The sequence below is a fragment of the Coffea eugenioides genome, chromosome 3 (genome assembly GCF_003713205.1).
Source record: "Coffea eugenioides isolate CCC68of chromosome 3, Ceug_1.0, whole genome shotgun sequence".
Classification (NCBI taxonomy): Eukaryota; Viridiplantae; Streptophyta; class Magnoliopsida; order Gentianales; family Rubiaceae; genus Coffea; species Coffea eugenioides.
In genome coordinates, this window is record NC_040037.1 from 21363468 (window position 1) to 21383859 (window position 20392).

Sequence of the window (20392 nt, forward strand, 5' to 3'; positions counted from 1 at the left end):
GGCTTAGACTTCAAAGAGAGTAGACAAAATTTGGATCAAATGATAAAAGAATGAAAGTAAAAGAGGAGCTAATGATCTTGGCCAAGTGATAGTGCCAAGCTCTACTCGTACATCAGGCCTATAGTTGATTGATTGTCCCTCCCTAAGCGATGAGTTTAGCAACATTAAAATCGCTGCAACAGGTGAAGGATAAAAAGAAAGAACTCAAGCTCAATGCCTCAAGTGGAACATAAATTGGACCAACGAAGGAAATAACCAAATTCAGATGTGGTAAAACAAGACAAGCCATAACAGTGGATCATTACACCAGAATCAGCTTTAAGGAATCCCTTTACGTAATTCACTTAAGTCAGTATTGGATCATCGCTCCATTATGGTTCACAGAAAGGGTCTTTTCCCTTGGTTTATCTATTTATCTCCCGAAATAGAATGGCCTAATCGTATCGTCAGCAAAAATTGAAAATACGACATTGCATCTTCGTGACATGGGTTCAGTTTGATAATCATTAGATGAAGGTACAACATTATATCTTCCTCAGTTCTTCTATTATGTCACAAATCCTGGAATATCACTAGCCGAAATATGCAAGCAAAAGGTTATGGCCAAACAAAGAAAAAGTGCACGATCACCCATGCTCGAGACATTTATCAGATCTACTTAGAGCCTTTTTAACTTAATATGATAAGGAAGAGCACAAAACTTCCCAAGAAAAAATAGGTTGAATAGAATGATGATCAGAGTACATAGTACTTCTAAAAGCCAAAGTAGCCAAAGTAAAATTCCTCTGAAGCTTCAACTAAGCATTCTCAACACACATTACCGCATTTCTTTCTTGTTCACCGGCCAATATCATCATCAGCTATGGACTTTATTTTTGCTTCAGGAAGAAATGTAGAATTTGCCAAAGCCACAGGATAAGAAGAATCATTGCGATAAACAGCTTTTACACATCAGATTTATGGGTAAAAAGTTTTTTTTTTTAATAATGACTTCCACTGATGTGCATGCAAATCTTGCTTGCCCATAACCAACACAGCTCAAGAGATTTCCAAAGGCCTGGAGAAAACCATGACATCTCCATATGTAGGATGCTCAAGATGGTATATATGGAAAAGGTAAGTAAAACTTGTAGATCCGTCTAACATACATTAGTATTCGGCTAACACATTGCACTGACAACAAAAAATGAATCCTGTTGCAAGGTATTCTGCACTCTGTTGGCATTTTCAGATCGTGACCAGTATCCTCTTGGTAGCTGTCCGAATAGTGAATTCTATTCATTTATGAGGTTCGTTATACTCCGCCACCTTTCCTGAAAGATAAATAAAACTCTTTGCTTTAAGTAATGACAGACGCACGATATGAAAGAGTTACACAAGAACGTTTACTATAAGGGTTAACATTTAAAGGGGAAGAAGATCTAACTCTTAGGATGTAGTAGTATATTTTTCGTTGATGATAGTAGAACCTTAAAATATTGGCCACTGCTTGAAGAGCTTTGCAAATCATATTTGGATTAAGTTTGAAACTCACCATCCCTTAATCCAAGCACCATTGTGCAATCTAACACTGTTGATATCCTGTGAGCTACTGTATTCACAGTGCAGTCTGCAGATTCTCTTCGAATTGTTTTTAGGATTATAGAGTCTGTTGCATTGTCAATTGATGCCGTGGCTTCATCAAGGATTAGGATTTTCCTTCTTTTCAATAATGCTCGCCCCAAGCAGAATAGTTGCCGCTGACACATGCTCCAGTTTAATCCATGTTGTGTAACTGTGCAGCGATGGCACAATTTTTAATCACCAAACTTGGAACGTACTCAGCGTAAATTATAGAGTTATCTTACCAATAGAGTCCAAGCCCTCTTCTTTCTTTTGAACAAAGAACAATGTCCTGAAGCTGGCATTTTCCAAGGACCTACATGCAGTGTCAAACATAATTCTATGATACTACTTATTTAAGAGATAGTTACTTCAGATGGGAGGTTTATATAAATGATTTCTGTGACAGCCCCACTTTCCCCTAGGGCGTACCCTAAGGGTTAGCGGACTGCCTGCCCAACTCTCGCCAGGACTACTAAGCTGAACACACAGTGATCAAATCCTATAATGCAATCGTATGCCGAAAATACGCTTCCACGAGCTCGAAACGATTCAAATCAAGTACAAGTAAACTTTATATAACATTAGAGAAGGTACAATTCCAACCAATCCAACCAAACATACCATATAAACATGATTAAACACTTTTATATACACACGTTGATATGATTACAAATCACAAGGAAACATTGGGACAAAATACATTTAGGGTATTCAACTACCGAGGAGCTATACAAAGGAACAAAAAAATATCTAACTAGCTCAACTCGCTTCTCAAAATCATGGTTTCCAAAAGTTGTTCCTGTAAAGAAAACAAAGATAGCGAGGGTGAGTTTACGCCCAATGAGGTACCAACAAGTCATACGTCCAAGACTCACAAGTATATTCATGCTCAGTTATACATGGCCATTAAACACAGAAGAAAGTATCCCACAATAAAATCAGAAGTAAAAGGATACAGTCGGCTCTCAAGAGCCAATTCCCCATTTGCAGTACTTGATCTCAACCTGTTGACCCTCCGTCAACGTTCAAAGACACGAACAAGACCGTAGATCCCACTTTACACCAAACCTTCCACCAAACATTCCCCTTACCGGGCTCGAACACCTCACAGAAACAGAGAGGGTAATACTCGAGTATACCACAAACTCGAGGAGATAACACTCCATTCGACTAACAGTAAACCCATGGTTCGTTATCGAATCGATCAGGCCCTTGCCGGCTCGACCCGATTAACGACCAATGAGGTTTGAGCTCAGATCTCACAGTAAAGTCGTTGGACTGAGCCCCAAACGACAGCAAGCCATGCACAGATAACGAATTCACAGTTATACAGTATACAGTCACACAGATAAGAGATCGAGAGTGATAAAGTACACTCTCGTCTCATGCACAGAGTTCACAGTCATTCAATCCAAAGATTCAAGTACAAACAACCATTTAAGCATTAAATCATGCAATGGTACACTCACCAATTCAAACAAGCAAGTTCACAAGTTTCCATCCGACGTATGCCTTGGATCACCGACACGCCCTATAACAATCAAGAAAACACAATTGAGACTTGGACACGAGTCGAATACCTCTTAAATGAACTATTAAGGCAAAACCAAATATAGCTTGGAGTAGAAAATACATAACATTTAAGGCTAAAAGTATAAACAAACCCCAAAACCTTTCATTTCTACTTATCCTCAACCTAAACTCAAAAGAACCCTATACCCTTAACATTTGGACAGCATTTCCCCTAAAATTTCAGATTTTCCATCCTACAAACAACCATTTAAATTCATCCAAAACAACCACAAGTACACATACAAATCATAGGCTATTCAACACACCTCATTAGGGTTACAATACCCCTCAATTTTAGCCAATTAGAAGCTCAACAACCAATCATAATAAAGCCCTAATTAGAAGCCCTAAAACTGAAATTTTCTGCACAAGCTGAAATTTTCCGCAAACAACCATAATTAACACCCAAAGGCTCCATTTTACACAATATAAAGCTATCATTCCATGGCCAACCATAATCATCGTATGAAAACATAAAAATCATCATTAAAATCTGAAATTTAGCTAACTCCACTTTAATCCATGAAATATTCCATAAAACAACCTATTTAGTCACCACAAGTCACTAATTTACCATTATTAGGAACAAAGAATGAGTTTCTAAGCAAAATACCTTGACACCTCAAGAAAGGTAGTAGCTTAGGGTTTCCTCCTCCAAAACAACTTCACCAATACCTTTAATCTTCCTTAGCAAGTCACTTTTGTGGACAAATTTAAGATTTTATCTGTTGGATTTCAAGATATAAGCAAGAAATGGAAAATAAAAGTTGAAGCTTTCTCTCTTTTTTTTTTCTCTCAAGGAGCTCGGCCAAGAAGGTGAAAATGAAGATGATTTTTGGGTCAAAATTGAGGTTTTAGTAAAGGTAAAGAAATGTAGTCAAAGTTCAACTTCGAATAGGAAAGCGACACGTGTCAACTTTTATGCTTAAAGCTATCTTCTTGTCTCCTCATGGTTAATCCATCTAGGTAACTTCTAATTATCTCCTAACACCTAGTAATTTAATCCCTTTATGCAAAACTTAACCTAATTGACCGAATTTATCTCACTTAACGCACTAGCAGGTCCCACGTCCAATGTACACTCCTAATATCTCATGAACTAACTTGTACTAGAAAAATGATTTTAAAACTATATTTACTTATAAAAATATCTATAAAATTAATATAATAAGGAAAATATAGAAAACGTGTGCAAAGAAATAAAATAATGCCTAGAATTAAAGAAAATTTTCAGGTTCTCACAATTTCAGCTGCAAAAAGCTTCTTCTGTCTAAACCAAAAGATGATATGACGAAAGTATCTAATGTGAAGGGCATGTAGTCATATATAGAATTTTGAATGGTAATAAATCAGAATCAGTTGTCCTCTCTATGTCCTAGGAAAATCACTTCCTGTATAATTCCATCATAACATTTGATCATAATTTCTTTTGCTCATAATTCTTATTACACAAATCTGTTGGGTTTTTGGGTTTCCAACTTATGTGAAAAAGTCTAAAATTAATGGGTAATTGTCTAGGCCCATTAAGGAGTTGTCCTACCTATTTATAGGTCAAATTTGGTTTATTCCTGTAGCAGAAAAAATGGGGAAAAACGCAGAAAATTCTGCAGAGCTATTTCAGCAAGTTTCTGGTTTGAGCAGTTGTGATAAATCGCCATGGCAATTTACGTTTGATTGGCCTGAATTTTAATTCAAGGTAGAGAATATCCAGTTCTACGATTTGAACAATGGAGATCGGATTTCAGCGGTTCAATCTTTAGTTATAAATTTCGTACTGCTGCTGTTTTCTGGTGAAGTTTTTCATAACTTTTGTTCTTTATTTGGGATTTGGTGACTTTGTTGATTGTTTAAGGCCATGTCTCAATTGTGTACTTGCTGAAAGTTGTACTCTACTTTTAATTGGTGATAGTGGAGTAATTTGTGGTAGGTTCAAGAGTCTCATGATTTTTTCTCTTCACATTGGAGAGGTATTCTACGTAAAAATTCTTGTGTCTTCTTGTGGTTGTTTCTTTTTTGTGTTTGTAGGTTGATTTATCTTCCATTAGTTGCTGGATTTTTGTCTTGCTTAATGCTCCTAATTTGTTCTAACGAATTGGGGAGGTTTTCACTACGTGATGTGATTATTTGAAACTCGGTATCTCCCAATAGAGTGGTATCTTGAGCTTGTTCTGATTTATTAGAATTATAGAGGTTAATACAAGCAAGATGATATCGTTAAATGGGTTGAATTATTACAAATGGAAAGGTAAGATGAGAAACCTTTTATTTGTGAAAAGTATGCATTTGCTTGTGTTTGCTAAGACAAAGCCAGAATCCAAATCTGATAAAGAATAGGATTTTGAGCATCAACAGGCACGTGGTTATATCAGATAATAGGTGGAAGATAATGTTCTCGATCATATTGCCAGTGAGACACATGTCAGAATGGAATAAACTTGAACAACTTTATGCTTCTAGGACTGGTAACAATACATTGTTTTTATTCAAGCAGCTGATGTAGTTGAGATACAAGGAAGACACTCCTACCTCTGACCATGTGAATGACTTTCAAGGATTGTTGGATCAGTTGTCTAATGTTGGAGTACAATTTGATGATGAGATTCTTGGACTGTGGTTGCTAAACACTTTACTTGATTCGTGGTAGATATTTCGGATCTCACATACCAATTTGCCCCTAATAGTGTGATGACCATGGACTATGCTAAAAGTGGAATTTTGAATGAAAAGGTGAAAAGAAAAACTCAAGGTTCATCTTCGCAAACAGAGATTTTGGTTGCAGAGCAGAGGGGGAGATAGAAGAATAGAAGTAATGACAAAGACATGAGTAGAAGCAGAAGCAAATCCAAGTCACGGTACAAGAATGTTGAATATCATTATTGTCATAAGAAAGGTCACATTCAGAAGAATTGTTTCAAATGGAAGAATGAAAATAAAAGCAATGGTGCAGGAAAGTCTAAAGATGGTAGTGCTGATTGTGTGCTACTGCCACTGATGGAGATCTTGTTATTGTTTTTCATGACAGTGTCATTAATCTAGTTTCTTTTGATACTAGTTGGGTGGCTGACACTGGTGCTGCAGTCCATTTCACTTCCAAGAGAGATCTTTTTGCTACCTACATTGCGGGTGAGTTTGGTTCACTAAGAATGGATAATAATGATGTATCCAAGGTAGTTGGCATGGGTGATATTTGTTTGAAGATGAGCAGTGGCTCTACACAATTTTGGTGAATTTTGAGAACCATTTGTTCAGACATGCTCCAGATATTCGCTTGAACCTGATTTCCATAGAAAAACTTGATGATGATGGCTTTGGCAATAATTTTTGTGATGGTAAATGGAAACTCAGTAAAGGGTCCTTGGTTATAACTCGAGGTAAGAAATTGAAAACAAATTTGTATTTGTTGCAAGCTTCAATTTCAAGAGATGCTATGAATTTGGTGGAGAAGCAAAATTCACTTGAGTTGTGGCACGAGAGGTTGAGTCACATTATTGCAAAGGGACTTGAGACTTTGGTAAAGAAGAATGCTCTTTCGGGTATGAAGAATGCAAGTTTGGAGAAATGTTTTCATTGTCTTGCAGGAAAACAACATTGAGTATCCTTCAAGACTAATCCTCCTCGCTGAATGTGCAATTTGCTAGATTTGATGCATTTAGATATTTTTGGTCCTTTGAAGGTACAAACTTTTGGGGGTGCATCTTATTTTGTTACTTCTATTGATGATCATTCCAGGAAACTATGGGTTTATACCTTAAAACAAAAGATCAAGTGCTTGGTAAGTTTATATAGTTTCAAGTTTTGATTGAATGGCAAACTAGAAGAAAGCGGAAATGTATCTGGACAGATAATAGGGTGAGTATTGAGAACCATTTGAAGATTATTGCAAGTAATAGGGAATTAGATAGTAGAAGATGCCTCCAAAGACACCTCAACTAAATGGTTTGGCCGAGAGAATGAACAGAACATTGATGGAGAGAGTTAGATGCCTACTTGTAGAGTCGAAACTGGCAAAGTCCTTTTGGGGTAAGGCTTTGTATACTATTGCACATATTATTAATCTAACTCCTACTGCTACTTTGCAAGGTAATGTTCAAAAAATGTTTGGACTGGTAAAAACATCTCATATGATCATTTGAGAGTTTTCGGTTGCAAAACTTATGTTCATTTTTCAAAAGATAAGAGCTCAAAGTTAGATTCAAAAAATAGACCATGCATCTTTATTGAATATGACCAAGATGAGTTTGGTTATAGATTGTACGATCCAGTTGTGAAGAAAATTGTAAGAAGCTGTGAAGTTGTATTTCTTGAAAATCAAACCATTGATGATATTGGAAAGACAAATTCTCATATCCATGATGACCTCACAGATTTTGAGCCAATTACTATATCACAGTTGCCTACAAGAGCTGATGGAGGAATTGATATGCAGCATGATGATGTTGCTGATGACCAGTACGATGGTGATACACATAATCCTATAGATGTTGATGATGATCAACTCACTCATTCTACGATAGATCCACAAGAAGTTCCACTCAGAAGGTCTACAAGAATTAGACAACAGTCTACTAGATATTTTCTAGATGAGTATGTGCTCCTGACTGATGGAGGAGAGCCTGAATACTTTGAAGAAACTACGGAGAATGCAGACAAGTAACAGTGGTTACATACCATGGAGGATGAGATGAAATTCTTGTATAATAATGAAACATTTGAGTTGGTGAAATTACCAAAGGGTAAAAGGGTTTTGAAGAATAGGTGGATTTACAGATTAAAGCAGGAAGAAGGTTCTTCACCACCAAGATATAAAGCAAAAGTAGTTGTTAAAGGTTTCAGTCAAAAGAAGGGATCAGAGTTGATTTTGAAGAAATTTTTTTTGCTCGGGGTTAAAATGTCTTCAATCCGAACTGTGTTAGAGGTAGCTGCAAGCTTTGATTTAGAGATTGAGCAAATGGATGTGAAGACGGCTTTTCTTCATGATGATTTGAATGAAGAAAATTATATGGAATAGCCAGAGGAATTTTGGGTGAAAGAAAAAGAGGATTATGTATGCAAGTTAACAAAGAGTTTGTATGGCTTGAAACAAACTCCAAAACAGTGGTTCAAGAAGTTTGAGTCTGTTATGCAACAACAGGGCTACAAGAAAACCACTTCTGATCATTGTGTGTTTGTACAAAGGTTCTCACATGATAATTTTATTATTTTGCTGCTGTATGTCAATGATATGCTTATCATTGGTTAAAGTGCATTAGAATTGCTAAATTGAAGCAAGAGTTGAGCAAGTCTTTTGCTATGAAAGACTTAGGACCAGTAGAAAAAATTCTTGGTGTAAGAATTTTGCAAAACAAGAAAGTAAGGAAATTTTGGCTATCACAGGAAAAGTACATTGAAAAGGTGCTTCAAAGGTTTTGAATGGAGAAGGCTAAACCTGTTAGTAGTCTTTTTGCAACGCATATGAAGTTGAGCATCTCACAATGTCCCTCTACTAAAGAAGACAAGGAATATATGAGGAAGGTTCCTTATTCATCTACGGTTGGCAGTATTATGTATGCAATGGTGTGTATGAGGCCTAATATAGCTTATGCAGTTAGTCCGTGAGCCGATTTCTCTCAAAACTTGGGAGAGAACATTGGAATGCTGTGAAGTGGATTTTGAGATATCTCCGTGGTACTTCAGATTTGAAGCTTTGTTTTGAAAGTGGGAAGTTAGTGCTCACTAGTTATATTGATGCTGATATAGCTGGAATACAAGAAAGTCTACTTCGGGTTACTTGATTACCTTTGTAGACGAAGCAATTTCTTGGCAATCTAGATTGCAAAAATGTGTTACATTGTCAACCACTGAATCCGAATTTATTGTAACTACTGAAGCGTGCAAGGAGTTGCTATGGTTGAAAAAGTTTCCTAAGGGAACATAGGGCCTGTTTGGAAGCTAGTTTTTTGGACAAGTTTTTTACCTACTAGTTTTTTAACAATTTTTGCTACAGGAATCCCAAAAAACTTTTCAAAATTTTTTACCTACACACCTCAAAATACCCAAAACACAAAAAAAAAAATTTTCTTTCCCTTTTTTCCTTCTTTCTCCCCCATCCCAACCCACCACCACTGCCGGTGCCGACCACCACCGCCGTTTAGTCCCCCATCCTGCGTGCGCGTTGCGGCTGGGTTGCGAGCCTGGGCTGCATCTGGTGTGTCTGGTCGCGAGCCTGGGCCTGCCAGAGCGTCTGGTGCGGCTGGGCTGCAGGGGAAGGCCAGAGGGGTGGTGGGGGAAGGGTAGGGCAGAGGGTAGTGGGCTTCAGTATTTCGAGTAGGGGATAGGGAGGGCAGAGGGGTGGCGGGGGAAGGGCAGGGCAAAGGGTAGTGGGCGGGGAAAGGGGGACAGGAAGGGCAGTGGGCGGGGGAAGGGCAGGGCAGAGGGCAGTGGGCGGGAAGGGGGGAGGGGGAAGGGGGAAGGGAGGGCAGAGGGGTGGCGGGGGAGGGCAGTGGGCGGGGGAAGGGGGAAAGGGAGTTGCTGCTGGGAGGTAACGGGGAAGAAGAAGAAGAAGAAGAGAAAAAGGAAAGAAAGAAAAAGAAAAAGAAAGAGAAAGAGAAAAAAAGAAAAGGAAAAAAAAGTTTTTCACCTTACAAAAACTTCTACAAAAAAAATTTTCACCTTACAAAAATTTCTACAAAATTTTTTAAAAAACTTCTACAGTGCACTACAGTAAAGTTTTAGACAAACTCTTAAAAAACTCAGGTTCCAAACAGACCCATTGTTGCTCTCAAGAGAGGTATAGGTTGCTTTGTGATAGTCAAAGTGCAATTCATCTTGGAAAGCATCCAACTTTTCATTCCAAATCTAAACATATTAATGTGAGATCTTTAGTTACATGATGTGTTGGATGAGAAATTGATTGAACTTGAGAAGGTATATACGGATGCCAATGGTGCTGATATGCTAATCATGTCATTGTTAAGATAGAGGTTTTAAGGATGTTGTTCACTTGCCGGGATGGCAAGTTCCTCCACATAGTCAGGAGGGGAGATTTGTTGGGTTATTGGGCTCCCAACTTATGTGAAAAAGTTCAAAATTAATGAGTAGTTGTCTAGGCCCATTAAGGAGTTGTCCTACATATTTACAGGTCAAATTTGGTTTATTCCTATAGCAGAAAAAGTGGGGAAAATGCAGAAAATTTTGCAGAGAAATTTCAGCAAGTTTCTGGTTTGAGTAGTTGTGGTAAATCACCCGATTAACAAAGTAATCAACATCTGATTGGCCTGAAATTTTAACAGAAGGTAGAGAACATCCAGTTATACGTTTTGAACGGTGAAGATCGGATTTCAATGGTTCAATCTTTAGTTATAAATTTTGTACTACTGCTGTTTTCTGGTGAAGTTTTTCACAGCTTTTATTTTTTATTTGAGATTTGGTGACTTTGTTGATTGTTTAAGGCCATATCTCAATTGTGTACTTGTTGAAAGTTGTACTCTACTTTTAATTGGTGATAGTGGAGTAATTTGTGATGGGTTCAAGAGCCTCGTGATTTTTCCTCTTCACATTGGAGAGGTTTTCCACGTAAAAATTCTTGTATCTTCTTGTGGTTGTTTCTTTTTGTGTTTGTGGGTTGATTTATCTTCCATTAGTTACTGGATTTTTGTCTTGCCTAACACTCCTAATCTATTCTAACGAACTGGGGAGGTTTTCGCTGGGTGTTGTGGTTATTTCAAAAAACCCGTACCTCCCAACAAAATCTTACCTCCCGAATGTCATGATCACTATGCTCCGACAATGGGTTTAGATTGTACCTGATTGACCCACCAAAAAGCATAGGATCTTGAGGAATGATCGCTAAATGTGATCTGAGGTCATGAATTCCAACCGTTGAAATGGTCAAGTCATCTATAAAGATTGCTCCTTCCGTAGGCTCTACTAAGCGAAATAATGCACTGATAAGTGTTGATTTCCCACTACCTGTCCTGCCAACTATTCCAACGGTGTATCCTCCTTCAAAAGTACATCTGATGCCTCGAAGAACTAGTGATGTATTTGGGCAATATCGTATCTGTAATATTGTACAACATAGTTCAATCACAAGTGCGAAAACAGTAGGAGGTTAATGCTTATTCAGTTTTAACTTTACCTTCAAATCTTTCATCTCCACTTTACCAACAAAAGGCCAATTGGCAGGAGGTCGATTCCCTTCTATTATTTCTGGTGCTTCACTTTGAATGTGCATGTACTGTTCTAGCCTTTCCACTGAGACAATCCAGTTTTCTAGTATGCACTGGCTATTGACAGAAACGATCGACAAGGTATAGATTCATTGAAACAGCGTATGATAGAGCCATGCCAATGTATCATGCACCAAGAACATCAACAAATTAGTACTTTGTAAAAGGAGATCTGTTTAAGAATGCAACAAAGGTGTATTTGCTAATAGAAGGATAAGGGGACACATAGTACTATGACAGCTTCATTGATTGATTAGATTATAAAAGGAAATTAGGACTATCGCCACACTGAAGCTTTGTAAGTTATACCACAGAAACAGCGTGGTACATATGGAGGGATAATTTCTGATTCGTTGCTGACCTGATTCAGAAGCTCCAAGAGGTAATAAAGTCAAGGCAAGTGCTAGGGAAGACAAAATAATAGCACACAGTATTTCCAGACGTTGGATGAGCCACTCATTCGCTGAAAAGCTGTGAAACAATGAACTTCCATTTTTTGTCTATAAGTTTCAGACTTTCCAAGAAGAAACGATCTTCCTCCATAAATGCTATATTGGTCATAAGTCCTACTATGGATTCGGAGAGATGGCTAGCTAGTGAAGATTTGGTTGTGCCACAAATCCTTATTAGTTCTTTTCCAGTAGCAAAGTAGAATTTCTGTATTGGAGAGCCAAAGAGATTAACTTTTATATTGTGGAAGACCGGAAAAATATAAACAATTTTAGCTTATGGGACATACGGCAGCGTCGGCAGGTTGTCGATTGACTAAATTACATCAGTTTCTGGTGCATATTCATTGAGGAACTTCAGTATCCTACTCAATCCACTTGATCCAATTTTTTTGTGGACAAATCAGAACATTTTTTGTACGATCCCTTCTCTGAAAAAGTGATGTAAGTGGTGGACATCATGTAAAACACGACAAAGCCAATTACACTAGTTACTTTTTCCTTGGAGAATGGACATATTTTAGGTATGAATTCACATTTTTATATATATATTTTTAGGTGTATATTTGATTGCAAATCTAATATTTTTATAACATTTTGTATGATTGGCCAAATAGAACAATGAGCTTAATTTTAATATTTTTAAAATTTATAAAATATAAAATAATTATGGTATCAGGCTGACATCAGCAGCTTTTTAAAAACGATCCAACTGATCCAACCAGTTAACCCCTAATTCAATAGTTTAGCCAAATCGCTATTTGATCCGAGTTTAACAATATTGATAAATACTAAAGTAACAAGCGTAGATACTAAGACAGCATGAAAAATCACAACAAATAATGTCGCTCATTGAAAGTTATATCCAACCATCAATCCCAGCCATTTAATTTCAGAGCCATACAATTTCTTCTATTCACTGTGCCATGAAATCATTACTAGAATTGCAAATAACATATATCCATCATTCACATGCACTCTTACTTGTCAAAAGATCCTTGTGTTGTCATTGTTTCTGCTAGTATGTTTCCTGGCTATATGATAATAATGAGAAGGAACCAGACTGTGCAAGCACAATCTAGGCCCATCTATAAAATTATAGCTACAATTCGTTATACTATAATTTGCTTTCAAATAAAAAGAAATTATATTTGTCAAAAAATGTGCCTAAAAAAGTTTATCTTTAGTGGAATATTCCAAAAGTTTGCTTGAACTTGCTTATCGTGATGCAATAGAGATATATATTGTATTGTATGGACAAATAATAGCAAAAAATTCAAAAACCAAGCACATGAGAAATGCAAAATCGGTTCAATATTAACATAAATGATATATGCTTCATAAAACTCAAGTATCATGCTATTATAATTACAAATGCATAAAATTTCACCACTGTTTCTTTTTCAAACAAGACACCGTCATGTAAAAACTTTTATCCTACAAATTTACAATAAAACTTGCAAGAAAGTTGAATGGAAGGCTTTTCAATGCATAAAAAGGGTACAAAATTCAGTACCAAAGAATTAGTAAAAGAAGTGCAAGATTCAATTATGCATTAAAAAGGAACTAAAGCATCAAAATTGCAAAAAATAAATTTTGCATTTAGATTTAAGAAAAACCGCACAAAAGGAAAATCGATTTGCAGAACCAAAACAATGGAAGGCTTAATGAATATCAAGGAGATCAAGCCAAAATAAATAAATACACCAAGGTAACAGAATAAAGAGGCTAAAAAAGAAAAATGATAAAGGCTAAATAAATTACAATCAATAAAAATAAGTTAAAAATACAGTTAATAAAAAAAAAGTTAAGTCCGTATTTGGCAGCATGAAACAAGGGAAGAATAGGAATAAAAAGAAAATGAAATATACCAAACAGTGGGAGTAGTGGAGGTAAAAGGTCTATTGTCTATGTTTCTCCTAAAAAAAAAGATGATCATGATTCATGAATCATGATTTTTGAACAATGGAATAAAAGAAATATCCATTCCCGTGGAAAAAAGACATACATTCAATTAATTATAGAGGAAAAAGGAAAAAATGCACTGATTGAGCGGAACGAGGAAAGGCAGAGAAAAATTAGGATGAAGAAAAAAAGAAAAGAAAAAGCAAAATATTAGATTAAAGAGTTAAAATTGATGGAATAGGAAGTGACAGTATAAATCAATTGATTGTTACGACATCTCTCCAAGGTCAACAATAATCATCTAAAATATAGTAAGAAAATAATTTTAGTATAATTAATTATAAAGAAAAAATTTGAAGGGGGAAAAATGAAAGATGAAGAAAAAAGAGGGAGATAAAGGTTAAAAGTAGAGGCAGGAAGAAAAGAAGAATTGGGAGAAGAGATATTTATGACTTTGGGATATTATCACTTTACCCCTTTAAACAATATCATACTAGCAATTTATCCCCTAACGTTATCTTTTAGTCACTTCACCCCCATAAGTAATTCAACTCAACATGTTAAGAAATTTTGGACAAAAATACCCTTTTATTTTATAACATTACTACATTGTTATTATCATTTTATTCATTTAGATTATAGTGATACAATTATTTTAGTTTCTAACATTAGTTTTTAGACATTTTACCCCATCATTAATTTAACTAGTATGATAAAAAAATTTTAAATATATTTACCCTTTTTTATATATAATTAAAAATAAAAAAGTTAGAATGGTTATTCTTCCTTTTTTTCACTTTAAGAGATCGAAAAATATAAAAATAAAAGAGTTTTCTCAAATTTCTTTTTTACACTTATTAATATTAGGAAAAGAAAAAGAGAAAGGAAAGAAGGAGACAGAAAATTAGATTTTGCAAAGAAAGAAAATAAAGAAAAGTCTAACATTATCGTATTACTTTAAGATTGTCGGGATTAGAATTGAAAGTTGGTAGTAAACAGAATAGTGAAATAATTTTAAAATAATAAAAATATTTAATTCTTTCTTATTTGTAATTTTTAAAAAAAGAATTGAGCTCTTTCTCTCCCTCTCCCCCTCCCCCTCCCCCTCTCTGTCTCTCCATTTTGTTTCAATATTAATAAGATTGTCAAGAAGAAACAAATTAATACTTTGACTTTTTTTTCTTGATATTAAAAAGGAGAAGAACCACTCTAAATTTTTTATTATTTTTATTATACAAAGAGGAGGGTATTTTCTTCTAAAGTTTTTTAACTTACTAAGTTGGTTTAATGGTAGGATAAATTGGCTAAAAAATAACTCTAGGGGGTAAATTGATAATGAGACTATAGTTTATGGGGGTAAAGTGATAATAATTTTAAGGGTTAAATATGTCTTTTCAATTTAATTAACAAACTCCGTTAAGTTTGACCGTTAGTTTTGGGGGTAAAGTGACTAAAAGATAACGTTAAGGGGGAAATTGATAATAGCATCAAACGTTAAGGGGGTAAAGTGATAATAACCCTTTAATAATGTACAATTTATTTTAATTTTTTGACAAGCATAAAGTTTGTAATGATGATTTCTAAACCATTATAAATAATATGGTCTTTGAAAAGTAAGTTACGATATTTGTTTGACATTTATTTATAGATTTATTAAAAATTAATTAAAAAAGGAAAATGATAAAAGATCCATAAAAAAAGAATAAAAATTCTACTCTTTGTCCTTTGTTCTTGTAAATGGAGAATATAGCCAGTTATATATGCTCTATACAGCTTGGTAAAAAGAACAAAAAGAACTTTAGACAATGAAGAGTACAATTATGAATTAAATTTTGAATCAATTATTTCTTTCTTTCTTAAACTAATTGACTTCCTATCTATGTTTAGGAGAAGAAAAACACGTCTTCCTAATTTCTGTAAGTATTCAGAGTCAAACACATTCTGAAAGGCATCTTTATTCATATCACTAGGGGTTAAGTAGAGGTATTTCCTTAAAGAAAAAAAACAGTAGAGGTACTTTGTTATTCATTTTACGTCTTACATAAATCTATAAGGTGTTTATAGGGATATTATTGAACAATAGGAGAATTATGCGGTATTTTAAGGAAATTGCTATTTACGTTAAAATCATTGAAAAACAAATATTTCGTTTACAATAATAAGGTGAAAACTTATACATTACATGAATAGAAAATTTCTGACTTTAACACACATTCTAGCAGTAATTCAAGATGATAGCAGCTGATCGAAGAGCATATGAATACATTCTAACATTCCTCACTTTCTTGATGGAGTAACTTGTCAACTACTTAGCTCATTGTTGTTCTTTCCCTACGAATTGGAGAGTAACTCGAACTAGAACTTCGATATTTGTCATGTCAAATTCAACGTTCATGGTAAGGTTTGCACTTTTTGCAATCACCATTGGTGATGTTCTTCCATTAGTTTCAAGCATTTTATCTTTCATCTATGCAACGTGATTGAAACATGAGTAATTAATCATGTTTTATTCTTAGCTAAAGACTTATTGCTAACACGATTGCATGTGAGTAATTAGTCCTATCTTATTAAAAAATGTGGCTAACAAATATTTTTTTCATATATTTTTTAATTTGTTCGAAAAATTAGTTGTTAGCATGTGATGGTACGTGAATAGATTTGGACAGCAATTAACAAAAAATCAGTTAATGGGATTAAATGTGTTTAAAATATTGGGACCACATTTACTTTCATCTAAACTTTATGAACTAAAATGCTCAGGCCCCAAACATTTGGGCCAAAACCACAATTCTTTCTATTATTGAACAATAAGAGGATTGCTTTGTAATTTAAAGTAAATTACTATTATTTGCCTTGAATTCATTGAAAGACAAATATTTCGTACTTTTAATAGTCGTTCACAACAGTATGCTGGAAACATATAAATTTCATGAACATAAAAAATCTAATTGTAACACATATATTAGTGAGCAATTTAAGATTATCACAACTCATTGAAGAGTATGCGAGATGCATCCTAATATTCATCACTTTCTTGATGCAGCAACATGTCCACCACCTGGTTCATTGTTGGTCTTGCATCTTTGTCTTCCTCTACGCATTGGAGAGCAACTTGAACAAGAAGTTCCACTCTTGCCATATCAAATTCAGCATTTATAGCAGGGTCTACAATTTTTGCAATTGCTGCTGGTGATGCTCTTCCATTAGCTTCGTGCGTTTTCTCCTTCACCCACGTAACTAGTCTTCTTGGCTCCATCACACTGGTGTTTTCCTCCATAGAATGGCCTCCAACTGGGCTTCTTCCGGTTAATAATTCCAGCACAACAATTCCATAACTATAAACATCAACTTTGGAGGTTATGGGAAGATTGAAAACCCATTCAGGGGCTATGTAGCCTTTAGTTCCCCTTATCCTAGAAAACGTTGATTCATCTGTTCCACCTCTGTTCAATAGTTTGGACAGGCCAAAATCTGCCACCTTTGGCTGGTAATTCGAATCCAAAAGTATGTTTTGAGGCTTCACATCACAGTGCAAAACCCACTCTAAGCACTCTTCATGCAAGTAAGCAAGTCCTTTGGCTGTACCAAGAGCAATATCATACCTCTTTTTCCAGTCAAGTCTGTCAGAATGCAGATTTTTTGCTAGAGAACCATGCTCCATGTACTCATAAACCAATAGCCTGTGCTTACCTTCAACACAATATCCCCATATCTCAATCAAATTCATGTGGTTCAACTTGCCAATAGTACTCAACTCTGCAAGAAATTCAGCTTCTCCCTGGTTGGCTTCATTGAGACACTTGATGGCAGCAACTTGATTATCTGTCAACACGCCTTTATACACAATGCCTCCCCCTCCTCGTCCTATTTCTGTGCTGAAGTTTCTTGATGCCTTTTTCAACTCAGCAAAAGTGAATTTCCTGAATCCTGTTGCAACCTGAGTGTAACCCTGTACTCTTGCACTAGATCCTCGTTGGGTTTTGAACAAGTAAGTGAAGAAACAGATGATCTCAAAAGTCCCAACTACCAAAGTGCACCACAAGGATGACTTCACCCACCCATGTTGACATTTTTTCTGGTATGCTCGGTCGAGTGAAGCAACATCGACTGTGCACTTTAAGTTGGTTTCTTGAAGAGACTTTTGATCAAATGAGGTTATAGTAGATTGGGGCAATCTTAGATAAATTGGGAAATCAAAACCACTTGAACGATGACCATTGAACAAACTGGCCTTAGGGTAACAATTATAATAGCCTTTATCTTTATCAAATTTGAATTCGAAGCCTTTACAACTGCAATAGTTGAGGCATAAATTTTGACAATTATCAAGCGTGGAATTACTAAAGAAACCAATATCATAGCCATAAAATTCAACATTTTGGAGAAGAAGAAAACCTGATGCATTACTGTCATTGCATGGCAGTTGGAAATCTGGTTCGCATCCATAAGCCCAATCTTTCTGGCTTTTGATTTTGTATCCAGGTGCACAAGTGCATTTTCTTCCGGTCTCATGGGCGTAAGTGCACAAACTATTTTCTCCACATATGCCATGAACTTTGCATGGTTGCAGTGTGGATTGCCACGTAACTTTCCAATTTCGACTTGCCATATCAAGACTGTAGACCCGGACATTGCCATCAAAATCCATGGTCAATCTTCTTTGTATGCCTGGACCATAATCAACAGTAATAATGTCAAACTGATCTGATGACTGGAATCTCCCCCATGAATCAAGAGTGGCAACCTTACTGTTGTTATAAGGGTACCTCCCGTTGTCCCAACTATGTTTCCATGGGTCAGGCCATGAAATACCTGCTGTTTGAGGACCCTGGTACAATAGACTAAGGACGTTATCATCACCAAAGTATAACTTGTAGAATCCAGAAGAATAATTTGTCAGGCTTCTGGAAGATAACAGAGTTTTGGGTGAGCGACTGCCCTGGAAGAAGCGTGTTTGTTGGCGAGTTAAAGCTTTGCCAAAGATTTCCGCCCTCTATATTGCTCAGCATAAGATTGCCATTTTCATGGAGTTGCAATTGAAGAGAAGACCTTGATTGCGTGCTACTTGTCCAAACAGTAAATTGCCCTGCATCTGTCAGCACAAGACTGCCAGACTTGAGCAGGGAAAGCCTGGAATTTTTTCCATTAACCGGTCGGTCCCTATTGGCCATCCAGACAATGGTGTAATTTCCATGATCATATAGCTCAGTAAACCATATACTAAAGCAATACGCATTCTCGCCAACACTGAAAAATCCCGCCGTGAAATTTCCATGCGGTTTTGAAATCAGAACATCTTCAGAAGAAAGTGATGATCCTGTAGTCAAACTATCAGTGCTTTTCGAGGATGATACAAATGCTAATGACAGAGCTAAAACAGAAATTAAGATAGCATTAAAGAATAGACCCATTGGAGTTGTAGAAGTGTAATTTTGCAAGTATATGCATGCAAACTTCTTGTGGACAAACATGGCAGAAAGTAGAGGAATATATAGATAGTATGAGTGGTCTCTCGTAAGACATGACTTCTTGACTTCTTGTGGTTTGTGGAACTACTTTTTGCACATTGGAAGTCAAGCCACTTTGATAGTATGAGTGGTATCTCGTAAGACATGACTTATTGACTTCTTGTGGTTTGTGGAATTACTTGTTGCAGATTGGAAGTCAAACCACTTTGCTTTAATTTTCTTCAAGAGTTTGGCAGGGCTTTGATTAGACTGGTGTAGCTGGGAATCATCGTTCAAATGTAAACTAGAGACGCACACTTCCAGTTATGGAGATAATTTGCTCGAGTTTTTTTCCTGTATACTTACTAGAACTATGGCAATATTTCTTAGAGACTTGTTAAAATCCTCAAATCTGGTGATAGAGATAGAACATACAACGAAAAGCCTAATATAAATAGTCGTTTTTCTTTTTTGTCAATTCCTGATTTGGACTTGAAACATTTTCATATCCTAGTCACCAGCTCGTCCCCCTCGGTAAGTATCCTTTCATTTAATTGGGTGGTTCATCCCAACTTCCATGCAAGTCTCTTTAAACTCCCTTCATAGACTAAGAATAGGAGTAAGTTGGATAATTGTCATGGCAAACCAACCACTCTTAGAATAGTTGACCATTAAAAGAGTTTCAAAGCTCTACTTGGGTGTAAGTCAAGAAATCAAATCTTTTGCCCTGCATTCTAACATTCAAGCTTTCCTGGAAATGTTTTCGCTAGCGGGTGCATGGGCACCCGTCTAAACTAGTGATGGTTCACCGGACTCCCTTAAAAAAAAAATTCTAATTGGGTTGAGGTCGGAGAGGATTGGGTCACTAGTTTCTCTACATGTTTTCAGAAATGAAAAGAAGTAAATACTGTGTTAACCTTGGGGAGCCCAACTACTTACCGCCCATTTATCCCCAACATCTAACCTTTGATGATCAATTATTAAGGGTTATTATCACTTTACTCCCTTAAACTATATCATTACTATCAGTTTACCTCCTAACGTTATCTTTTAGTCATTTCACCCCATAAGTAATTCAACTCAACATGTTAAGAAATTTTGGACGAAAATACCCTTTTATTCTATAGCATTACTACACTGTTATTATTACTTTATTCCTTTAAATTATAGTGATATAATTGATTTAATTCCTAACATTATTTTCTTG

General features: G+C 35.9%; 1 protein-coding gene across 1 annotated transcript; it reads right to left on the reverse strand.

The window, feature by feature from the left end:
- Positions 1 to 16754: 16754 nt before the first annotated feature.
- On the reverse strand, positions 16755 to 19149 carry LOC113766298 (putative receptor protein kinase ZmPK1). Its single transcript, XM_027310504.1, has 2 exons — positions 18610 to 19149; positions 16755 to 18566 (listed from the first exon to the last, which is right to left on the reverse strand). The coding sequence occupies exons 1-2, from the start codon at positions 19147 to 19149 to the stop codon at positions 16755 to 16757; spliced, it is 2352 nt and encodes a 783-aa protein (XP_027166305.1).
- Between the last annotated feature and the right edge of the window lie 1243 nt (positions 19150 to 20392).

What these genes read in the sequence shown, in the direction of transcription:
- LOC113766298 (XM_027310504.1), bottom strand. Translation starts at nt 19,149, where the DNA reads ATGGGTCTATTCTTTAATGCTATCTTAATTTCTGTTTTAGCTCTGTCA. An exon ending in TATTCTTCTGGATTCTACAA is followed by an intron (nt 18,567 to 18,609) that starts GTTATACTTTGG and finishes CTATTGTACCAG; the next exon opens with GGTCCTCAAACAGCAGGTAT.